Source organism: Nanorana parkeri, unplaced genomic scaffold (assembly GCF_000935625.1).
Source record: "Nanorana parkeri isolate BGI_ZX_2015 unplaced genomic scaffold, ASM93562v1 scaffold248, whole genome shotgun sequence".
Classification (NCBI taxonomy): domain Eukaryota; kingdom Metazoa; phylum Chordata; class Amphibia; order Anura; family Dicroglossidae; genus Nanorana; species Nanorana parkeri.
In genome coordinates this window covers 2,412,448-2,424,733 of record NW_017306516.1, presented here as the reverse complement: position 1 = coordinate 2,424,733, position 12,286 = coordinate 2,412,448, and the positions used below count along the sequence as shown (strand labels likewise).

Sequence of the window (12,286 nt, the reverse complement as noted above, 5' to 3'; positions counted from 1 at the left end):
GTCAAATTTAAACCCCCCCCCCCCCCCATGTGTCTCAGTAAAGGTTTCTTTCAAAGGTCATTCATGTTAGAGGACTACAATACATGTACAGTATGTGCAAAAGATACTATTATGTGTATCTAAAACAATATAAAGGAGGAGATGTATTAGAACTCCTGTGAGGTTTATAATATGTATCATTACTGAGGAACTTCAACCTTTTTATTTGTCCTTGTGACTAATGTTACTGGGACAGAAGTGATGGAAATTCCAAATTTCCTAGTTTCACTGGAACAGGAATAAAAAGGAAAACCTTCAATCGGGGGAACCTGTCCTGGTGACCAGGATCAAAAAAATATAAAGTGACAGATGTAATTCTGTTTCTACAGAACACAAGGTGAATAAGCTGCACAGAAACGGATCACAGCTCTGATAACCATTTACTGACAGATACCAGCATCTGTTCAGTAGACTTCTGCTCGCCAGATGACACTAATCTTTATAACCTCAGAGCCCCATGGCAGACGATTCTCTGCAGCAAGTGATGTATCTGCCAGTATGTTCAAAGTCTTTCTACCGTTCTGAGTTTATTGATATGTTTTTCACATGCACATTATATTGATATGTTTTTCACAGTGCAGTACTTAAAAAAACAGAAACGAAGAATAAAATAATTTTTACTTTTATGTAGAAGGTGATTGGAGAACTTGGGCCTGCACTACTGTACATACAAGCAATCCCAGGCAACACTGTTAAATTAGTGAGCTCTGACCGTTATCCAGCAAACATTTAAATTGTGCTAAAAGGAGAATGTTCACTCACTATAGTAGACCTGGTGCTTTGTAACTCACTAGTCAGGGCACCCAACATGGTATCTTTGAGGAGTCTGTACTCCCTTGGTTTCTTATATCACAAATCACATTCAAACTTCCAATGTAGGTTTGGATCTAATTGGCACCTGTGTGAATGTTTTAGGAGCTCGCCATACGTGCATATGGGGAAAAAAAAATCACTGCAGCACCACGCAGGGGTTCGTATATTGCCAATGCAATTGCAATGTTGCATTGCATTAATGTGAACACTAGTGTGTTACAGTACCATACATTCTAGTTCTGTGTGCTCCTTACAAATGACAGCTGCCTCCTAATTTTTAAATTTTTCTCTAGTGTAGTCTTGGAGCTCAAAAGTATCGGTACATGTACTTGTACCGAGTACTGTACTTGGTATCTGTGCAACCCTAGTACACTCTAAAATGTTGTGAATGGGCCAGGTGTTGGGCAGGATGCAACTCCTGTGAGCATGTGCAAGAGTTACATCAGTGGCCACCCAATGGATAAAGAGGACTTTCGAGGACCCGGAAGTATCAGTGGCAGAGATGGTGGTGTGGGGGACAGCACTGAGGATGGAAGATCGATCCAACAGTTCTGGAGAAGGGCATACTCGTAAGGGACGTGTGCTTTGGGGCAAAAAAAAAAAAAAGCACACAAAATCTGTTTAGTTCCACTTTAACACAAAACATAACGTGCATTAACTCGTGTGTGTTGAACATTCCGCAAAGTAAATGAGAGTTTAACCCTTTCGCTGCCAAGCCCTCCGGAACATTTTTCAAATCAGCTGGCCAAGCCATTTTTGTATTTTTTCCTATCGATTTGATTTTCAACTGCTGGGTTGCTAGCGTTTGTAAAAGACCCCCCAAACGATATATTTTCTGAAAGCGCAGGCCCGGTAGAATAAATAGATGGTGATACTAAATTTGTAGGCCCTGCGATAATTGCGCAAATGTTTCTCAAATTAATATTAAACCGATAAAAATACACAATTCAATTGTTAAAACACACCAAAATCAGTATCCGTGCACAAAAAAAATTATTTTCTGACTAGATCTAAAAGATAAAACTGTATTGAGTTAATAAATAACAATTAGCACATTTGTAATTGCGCCTTTTTGCGAAAAGGTAAAAAAAATGAAGGTACGCAAAACTGTAAATAATCGACTTATGTAAAAAATTGTTTGTGTTTGTGTTGGGATAAAATGATGCAGGTGTATATTTAATTGCAACACAAGGTATCAACGCATGGCAATGAGTCACAAAGCTTTGCCATGTGCTGCCACAGTTAATTTAAATGTTTATTTTAAAAGAAAAAAAAGAAAAGAAAAAAAAGAACAAGCACTGTGATGCGTTCTAACAACTCACTGCAGCGCATGTGCATGGTGTGCACAATAATATGTGTTATGTGGGGGGAGGGAGGGGGTGTGCTTTTTTTTATTAGTTTTTTTTTTTTTTTTTTTTTACCCTTTTTTTTTTAATTTTTTTTATATTTTTTTTCATAACTGGGGACACATAGTACTATGTGTCCCCAGTTATTTACAAACACCGGAGTGATCAGACGATCACTCTGGTGTTTGCTGTAAACAGAGGGATCGTTAAATATCAATGATAATTAACGATCCCCCGCTCGGCCACGCTACAGAGCCACTGTCATCCAAATAAACTGACAGCGGCTCCAATCACAATGCCGCTCGGCCATCCTGAATTGCGGCCAGCCGCCGCTTGCTCCCCCGACCTGGGGTGGCGCCCGGTATTTTTGTTAATATCGGTCATCAGCGGCTTGTGAGCCGCTGATAACAGCTATTATTTTGAAGGCGACAGTCAGCTGAACAGTTCTGCTATAAGCTTATGGTAGCTAAATCGACCATGAGCTTATAGCAGAACTGTAAATGCCACCGACGTAAGGCATACTGAGCTGGCCAGCCGGGAACACTTTTGTTCTGCCGTATGCCTTACGTCGGTGGCAGCGAAAGGGTTAAAAGAAAACTAAGTGAAGTTGTCCTTTAAAGGGCATGCAAGAACAACAACTTGACCATGATTAGGAACAGAAATAAAAATGGTGAAAGACTATATATTTGAAGACCTAAACAGCCGTTCTGTTAAGTTGTAAAAAATAATGTTTAATGGAATGAAAACAAAGAAAAAAAGGCTTAAAAAAATTAAAAAAAAAAAGGTAAAACCGTGATATTAAATACACTTGTGGCAAACAAGTAGGCTATTCCCGTGACTACATGACTGAAAGCATCCTGTCACATGCAATACTTGAAGTGCTACATAAACAGACAAGCTAATACTGGAATAGAGAAACAAGGCAAAAGGTAGACAGTGACAGTATATCGTCAACCACATGCTCAGGATCCTGAGAAAGGTGGACTGATGGCATCTGAAGAGTTATGAGGAGACAGGCTGGAGCATGGCCCAGAAGTGCAAGACAGAGGAGTTTGAGGTCTGCCCAATAAATATAACACCTCCTAGTTACATCATCAGACAGATGATTATCATGACTTCTGAATATTCATGGCTGCCTTATCCTTGCACTCAAAAATCAGCTTCATCAGAACGCTTTGTCAATAAATGAGCAGAGCATGAAAACTAGGGAGCTTGGAAATGTCGTTAAGGTCCCTTTCCCCCCTGTGCGGAGTGCTAACAATTGTCCACAAAACATGATGTCGTTAATTCCCCCTACCACAGCAGTATTGTACAACTCTAACAGGTGAAACCATGTTAAGATCTTCAAGCATATTTGCATTACGAAAACCAAGAACTCCTAGGAAACCTCATCAGAAATGGCAGGCACGGAACCTGGGAACTGCCAGCACCCCTGCCATACAGAGCTTGTTAACCATGCTCAATAATTTGTCAAAAATGTGAGTAAACAACATGGTGTAAATGCAGGATAGGCACGTTAATAAAAAGAGCCCAGTAGTAACAATCAATGCTGTAGTTCAGCATTTCTCAAATTGAATAAGCTCCACAGCATGGATCAGCGTATCTGAATTTCCCCCTAAGGGTAGTGTATCAGCAGTACTCGCATTGCTTTTTAATTATAATATTGTTCTTGTTATGAACTGCTGTAAAATACATTTTAACAAGTAAAAGGTGCCAAGTGACTCCTCCAGAGAGGACCAGAGTTGTAGATATTTCCTTTCCTAGTGCAATGACTGGAATAAAGAAAATTCCAGCTGTAAAATGTTCACATATAAACCTTAAGGCTAAACACACTGAAACCCAAATAAAATATGTATTATCTTTCTCTAGATGTAAAGCTCTAATATAAATGAAGGTTACCAGCACACCTATTGTGTTTATATATGTATTGCCAGGGTGTGTGCTTATAGCGTTTCAACTTCTAGTTGGAGTCACAGAATTATCTGCACAACAAATGTACAAATCCTATTACAATAGGTAAGGCCAATTGTAGTGAATAGCACAGTACTCAGATTAAGGGCACATCATTATTTTTCTAATAAAATTATTTATATATAGTGCCAACAGTTTGCACAGCACTTTACAAAATGGAGGGAGACGGTACAGTTACAATACAGTTTTAGCACAGGAGAACGCTGCTTGTGAGAGCTTACAATCTAGTAAGGAGGGGCAAGTGATACAAAAAAGGTAATAAAATTGTGTGGGATGAGTTAATGGAAGAAATAGGACAGTTTGTATATATTGCGAGAAAAGGTTGGTGATGCTGGGGGCAAAGTTGTACTGTAGATGGCTTTGTATGATGTTCTTAGTATTTTGAATTTTATTTGTTGGACAAGTGAGAGCCAGTGGAGAGATTGGCAGAGAGGGGAGGCAGACATTAAATGGCTAGTAAGGTGGATGAGTCATCTGGAAGCAGCATTCATGAGGGAGTTACAGTAGTCAGATAGTCATGTTATGGTTATACTCTGCGCAATACACACATTATCACAGTGTGTGGTAACATGTGCACCAAGGTGCAGGGTGTTTCAGTGCCATTCATACTACATGCCACCTAGAAAACTGCACAGTAGCAGCCAAACAGAAATGCATTTTGGAGCCATGCCTTAAAAATGGGCAGTGTATGATTTTGGGGTTTCAGGTGAACTGTCAGCTTATTCAAAATGAATGGGCTGCCTAAACACAGTGGACCGTAATGCCCAGTAACACACAGTAGCACACAGGTGCTTTACTGCAACGCACAGTCTGAATGGGCTTTAGGGAAGTTTAGCAAGGTTTCCATCTTTAGCACCATTGAAGGATTTTCTGGAAAGGACTAAGATTTGTCTAGTCTCGTTACCTACATACCCTGGTCATGCTGCGTAACCAGTCACATGACACCACTATTTATGGTTCCAGTTACTCGGCTTATGGAACCGAACTGCTCATTCAACAATGAGTCATCAACTGCTGATCCACATTAATATTGGAACAGTCTGGTAAATTCTGTTCTAGCATCATCTCTGTAAATATGTGCAGACGTCTACTATTTCTCTGCAACAGCAAACACATTTCTTGTTTTTCAATTAAGATTTACATATTCAAGGATCAATGCAACCCCCTTCCCAATTCAAACACCACTCGGAAGGTAGGGAAAATTATCCTCTGGTTTGCCATGCAAGGTTGGCCAATGTCTGAACGAACTTTAAATAACCCTTTCAGCAGACAGGAGGTCAAGGCTGTTTCTCACACTTCAAGCAGGTGGACATCTGAATGTCTGCCAGTTCTGTCTGGTCAATGTTTTAACAGAGGGCAGCAGACTGCTATTAAATGGAATGAAGTAGGTAAAATGGCTTCATGCCTGCAATTCTCAGAATCTGCCAGATGTTTCCTTTACACTAGAAAAACACAATCAAAACATAAGGAGTTAATGGTTTAGAAGAATGTTTTTTTCCCAGCCCCAGCCCAAACACAGCTTGGCCAACACACAGATCTCCTGCAGAGACTTCTAACCCAGAAAGTAAACTTCAGAATGTACTGCGTGATTCAGCTGGCTGTAGAGTTATGATGACTGTGAAATACTCAGGGATAGAGTCAACAAATATAATAATATGTTCACACTCCATCAAACATTAGCTGTAAACCATGCCATAGCAAGAACTAGAATCATGATGGAAGCCTTCCAGTGACTCTAGGACTGTATGTCTAGGTTCCATTCACAACTAGTGGTAGAAGTCGCCCAATATTCTGCTCGACATTGGTTCATTATTAGACAGTCTATTGCAAACTACCTACAAATAGAAGAGTTCCATACTCCTAACCATTTATCCATGGTGTGCCACCTCAGTACTTTACACTTTAAAGCTGAACTGCAGGCAAACAACTAAATACGCAGATTTAATGCATATAAAGAAGCTGTCGTAGCTGGCAAAGGTTTTGCATTTCTTTTCATCCAGCCCTGAGATTTAAACAGCTCAATCCAGTACAGAAGACCCAATTTTCCTCTGCTGCAGTTAGGCAACACTTACAGGTCTTGCCCATCACCCAGCCCATGACTGGACAGTGAAAGAAGCAGCAGATTGATTGGGTCATCTCTCTGTCACTCTGCGCTCTCCTCCCATCAGCATTCTTCTTGCTGGAACATGCACAGAGCAGCACAAATGATGGGCAGGTTCTGCTGCTTCTCTCTCTCCAAGTACAAGGTATTTTAGGAGACTCATACCAAGTCAGCTTCAGTTTCCTACATTGTGACAACAGAATCAACAAGGTGAGGAAAAACTGCAACAGGAACCCAGGCAGCAATATAATTCTGACAGGGGTTCTAGTTTTGCTCTAATCGAATAAAAAAAGAAAAAACTTTGTGTGGCTATTGAGAGGAATGTGATATCAATACGGACATATTATTGCTCTATTACGTGTAGTAAACTGTTTTTCCATGCATGTTTTGGACATGCGTGTTTTCACGTTCTGCTATGACTTTGAACACACAATGGCCAGTTTGTATTCACAAAAGAGAAAAACAATCATATTACATTACTTCAACAAATAAAAATAGGGCTTACAAAAACAAATTCTTCAAAGCAGATCTTCCCATCCTTATTTTTGTCGCCCTCATTCATCAGCTTCTGAATGATCTCTCGCACTTTGTATCCAGGAAGAGGAAGGTTAGCTTCCTTAAATAGATCATGGAGCTCATAATCTGAGATGTATCCACTGGAGTCCAGATCTAAAACGGAACAAACACAATATTGTTAGATAATAATCTCACAGTCGGAGTCCTTCTGAATGTACAACTTCAGCTGCTGCAGATTTGCAGGACAGAAAAACGGGAACAAAAAAAAAAAAAAAAACACATTATGAAAAGGTTATAAACCATGGTTCTTGTTATTCTGCATATTGATCGTTTAAAGCTGAACTCTAACCAGATATTAAAGTAAATCTTATAGTAAATTTACAAGTCTGCAACAACAAATCCCTGAAATGTTACAGTGTACAGCATCAGTATAATTTTTCATGAAAGCGCCAACTTTTATCAATAAAAGGAGAACTTCGGCCATCCTTTTTTGGCCATAGTTCTGTTTAGGATCACAGGAGGACACGGGCTATGTCCTCCTGTGACCCAAAACTATATGCTATATGTTGACAGTGCAGAGCCACGCTGCAGCCAGAACAGATCCAGACAATATAGCTGGGCTCCACACCGCTGCCTCTCTAGAGCCCGCTGCCCCCACCTCCCTTGTCCGCTCCTCCAGCCAGCGCTGGAGGAACAGACAGGGGGAATCCCTCTGGGGAGTGGTGACTGACAGTCACGTCTCTCTGCAAGGAGAGGATTGGAAACAGAGTATTGGCGGTATGTTGGTGAAGAGTGTATTTCACTCTGCCCATAATTCTCCTTCATTAAGCAGTCTGCTAAAGGCCTTGTTCGACAATGGTTTGTAACTAAAGGCCTTGTTCGACAATGAGCGTTTTGTAGCACTTTTTCTGCCCTAAAAACTCGAAGAAATATGCCCCCCAAAAATGCCCATTCACTTCTATGGCCCTATTCAGATCTGAGCATTTTGTCGCAATAATCAAAACGCCTGTCATTGAAAAAAGTACATTAGCTTTTTTTTGGCATATATTTTAGCCCGCCTTGGCCCCAAAGACTCAATAGGAAATTCTTGGAAGCACACGTTTGCTGTGTTTTTGCATGCGCTTAACATGCGTCTGTCCATCATTGAGTTCAAATCTGCTTACAAAAAATGTGCAAATTGATTTATGCACATAAATAGCGCATTTAACCACACACAAATCACATTAAAAAAAAGCTTGTCAAAACGCTGTTGCCTAGGTGTCAACCCAGCCTTATAGCCAGTCACAAGCTGAGAGACAACATGGGCTGATCGGTGTCCAACATTTATGAACACAGCCAAGAACTGAAGAGACAACACAATTTAAATGATTGTGTCATCTCCGAGTCAAAATTTCTGTCCCAATACAGTGCATAGGACGTGAGGACATGCCATCGCTGCAGCAGAGGAGAGAGGCTGGAGGTAGCACTGTCGGCTCAGTGGATCGGAGGGGGTGTATAACTTTTTTTTTGGACCCTAGGCAAATTCCACTGCAAAAGGTTAAATAACATTTCTGCCTGGATGTTTTTCTTTAACTGCAGTACATTAAAGGCAAATCACAGCTGTGCTGCCTGGAAGGGTTGTGTATCTAGACTGGATGGACAAAAATAAAACTCAATTGGAAGGTAACAGCTCTTCTAGACACGTTAAATATGTATTCAACTGTTGGCACGGAGTTCAACTTTAATCCGCAAAAGCGTGTTGGCTCTAGTGCCCACCATGTATAATATTGCCTTGGAGATATACATTTACCCGATTATACACAGCTGATTATTAACCTTGCCGCAATATACAACCAAAATGTTTTTGCTCAAGTGGCCCCATCTACAATAAATAGGTCAGTCCAATCAAGAAAGATTTTTCTCACCTCTCAGGGATTCTAGTGGTGAAATCACAGTACGCACATTATTAAGGTGCTCATACACTGCACGATTCTCATACGAGAATCACGGGAAATCCCACGATCGTACGAGAATCGTGCAACCGTTTCTAATCTACGGTCGATCTACGATCTACGGTGACCGTAGATTAGAAACGGTTGCACGATTCTCGTACGATCGCAGGATTTCCCGTGATTCTCTTTTGTATATCGAGCATGTTGGAAAACCAGCCGAGAATCGTACGATCGCACGAGAGATCACTGCCGAACGGGCCGGTGTGCGCCCGTTCAGCATTGCAGTCATCGGAAGCCCGCCCCTCAGGGGGGCGGGCTTGCAATGATCGCAAGTACGATCTGCCTGTCCAGGATAGGCAGATCGTATGTTTTTTTAAGTACTTTACAACGCTCGCAAGACAAAAGTCTTGCAAGGGTTGTAGAGTATATGGGCACCTTTAGGTACGTTGACCGTGCTCTGATCAATGCAAGATCATCGGATTGTCCTACTTGTACTCTATTTAAAATTACTGAGAAGGCAGCAGAATCAGAAACACAAGACAAAAGAAAAAAGGACAGCAGAAGCATTGCATTAATTAATGCAACAAACCAGTAGGCGAGTCAAAGTATATATCGGCATGCACACACAAAAAATGCAGTACATCTCTGCAATACATGCATATGTCCACAATTGTCCCTTTAAAAATTCTGCAAGACTGGAAAAAACCTGATCCTGCCAAACATCTAGTAAGCTCCTAACTTCCTGTACTGAACTGACGATACTGCTTCTGCTGCAATGAAAACCCTAGCATTGTCATTAAACCTGCCAATTTTCGCCCCTGCTGAACTACAGGACCCCCAACACCATGTCCTCATCCTTACAACACAAGAATGGAGGGTTTTCTGTAGTCCAGAAGATGAGAACTAGGCAAGGCTGACAACATTGATTGGGATTTCACTGCAGCAAAGGCAAAGTATTGTTATAATTTCTGGTAGAATCATCAGGTATCTTCCGCTACTTGCAGCTATTTTACAGAGACAAAACATGGAGAAATGTGCATGTGTTGTAGAGATGAATTAAAATAAAAAATACATACAGTATTTACATACACACACATACACTTTGTCCAGACCTACATTTCAACACATCCGAACCTGCCTACAAATTAAATTTTAAGTTGTTAGATTTAACCTTCAAAAATCATTTGAGCAATTACCCCCCAGCCAGCAAAAAATAGTCAAAATTACAGTCCTAGAGGCCAAAGTCAACAGGAAAGGTTTTAGCCTGTAGCAGGTATAGCGCACTTGGCTGGGAATTTGAAGCCTCTGAAATCACCCCATAAAATGTTTTCACAATGTTCCTATGTCTGATGATCTAGTTTGCAGACCAGAATGAAATCAGCCTCGCAGACTATAAATGAACAGGAATGTTTACACTACATCACAATACTCAGTAACCCTAACCCGCTGAGGAACGCAAAAAACCTTGAAGGAAAGGGGGTTAGATTAGGTCACTCGTGTCCCATCTTGAATGCAAACAGATGTGCCTTGTCTGGAAAACCACTTTGCTTCTGCTTCTCTCTACATGAGAAATCTTGTCACACCAGCAAGTTTTCATCATGACATACTCTGATGACAGCCTTGAGGATCTCGGCTACCTAAAGCTGACAAGCTGAAGGGGTTAAAAGAGAAAAGTCAAAACAGCCTGAAGGAAAACATGCTGAAGACTTGCAGATCCAATGAAAACTATATTGTGTGGACTCTGCAATCTGGTTGCAGGTGGTATGAAAGGAAAACAGAGCCATGACTTGGCTTCCTCCAAAGTACTTGAAATAGCCTCAACCACAGGATGCAAGTAGAAGGGGAAAAAACGGAAGAGATGCTACCATATCCCATGATCTTACATTCCTACTTAAGGGTTCAAAAATGTGAAAATAAAAGTCAAGTTTTGAATCTTGGGTAGAATGGGGAAGGGTCAAATATGAATTGCCGTCTGAGGATCCATTAGGAAAATGTATTTTACCTTCCATTGCTTCACCAAGACAGGACTGCTACAAAATGTAATCCAGAAATAAAAACATGTATATGAAGTTTGTTGTTTGGGATAGCACAGGGAAGGATTAGAACATTTGTGAGGTTTCAATTAGGGGTGTACAAATACCAGTTCAGATACCATTGCCGATACTTCTCATGAGATGGAATTCTCATGAGATCTAACAGGGTTGCAGCTGGGACGTAGCTCTGGCACTCCACCACTGCCCTGAAATAATTAGTCTGTATTGTTTTAGAAAACCGGTCACATAGATACAAGTACCGATTCATTTTTGTTATTGAGTACTTGGCAAGTATCCGTACTGATACTTGGGGAAAAAAAATGGTATTGGTGCATCCCCAATATACAAAAAAGAACACATACATTAAAAAAACTTACAAACCACAGGAGCCCCATATGCTCCCTAAAAATGAAAGCTGCCTCCTAACTTTTGAATTTTTCTCTAGTCTAGTCTTGGAGGTCGAAAAGTATCTGTACATGTACCGAGTACGGTACTTGGTAGCTGAACATCCCTAGTTTCAATGCCCGTTGGAGACTTTTCTAAAAAATGATTCCCAACAGGAACACAAAAAGCAATACAAACCCAAGAGAGGTTCTCAATATTTCCCCATTGTAGACATTTTGCTAAAGCACCGGGTCTGAAAAAATTGCATTTTTAAATAAAATGTATTTTTATAATCATCCATTGTTGTCCCTCTTTTAGCAATTTCTTGTTCACGTGCATGCACTCCAGTATTAGTGCATCTGTGTCAATGCACTTCAACAATCTCCATGGGTGTTTAATGTGACTGTTCACTTTGCCCATGCAGGGCACAACAAACATGTCACTTCTCTCCCATACCTGGAAATGCCAAATATATCACCTCACTATAGATGGCTGAAAAGAATAGCTGGCATAAAAGGTCGATTTAAGTTCACCCGTTATTGTGCATGCAGAGGAAAAGCACTCGTTGTGGGCATGCCCAAAATACAGGGCATCCTAAATTCTGTAAGGGACACAGAAAGCACTGATCACGCCCAGGAGCCATGCTGTGGGTAAACCCTGATTAGCCCACCAGGTTCTGCAATTAAACTATAAAACTTTAACGTTACACTGTGTTTTCAAAAGGACAGGGCACCCTCGACTGCATATTTCATTTTATTGCAAAGGGGAACTAAGTGTAAGCTTTGATTGAAGTGGAGAAACGGAAAGCTGGAATTGGTTGAGAACATGGTAGCATTGACACCACCAACTTTATCTGCGTCAGTTTTTATAGGCGAGTGGCACGGTTTGCTATACTTGTTCAGCAACACACAGAACACATCACCGTAATGAAAATAAGTATTATTACAAAGCTGTGGCAATATATTTTCCAGGGAAGGAGCCAGTGGCCCAGAAAATGGGTTTCTCAGCAAAAACATGTCTTTCTGGAAAATGTAACCTGCAAACTGACTCATCAGCTGATCAATGTGTGGTTGCTCATCCTTCCATGAAGGCTTGTTACATCAATTACCGTATATACTCGAGTATAAGCCGAGATTTTCAGCCCATTTTTTT

General features: G+C 40.8%; 1 protein-coding gene across 2 annotated transcripts in view; it reads right to left on the bottom strand.

Moving 5' to 3' along the window:
• The window catches only part of PLS3 (plastin 3), a 90,477-nt gene that overhangs the window by 22,870 nt on the left and 55,321 nt on the right, over positions 1-12,286 (bottom strand). For both annotated transcript variants that reach the window (XM_018556708.1, XM_018556709.1), the window contains exon 4: positions 6,776-6,939. In XM_018556708.1, the coding sequence (XP_018412210.1) occupies positions 6,776-6,939 (164 nt within the window). The remainder of the gene's footprint in view (positions 1-6,775; positions 6,940-12,286) is intronic.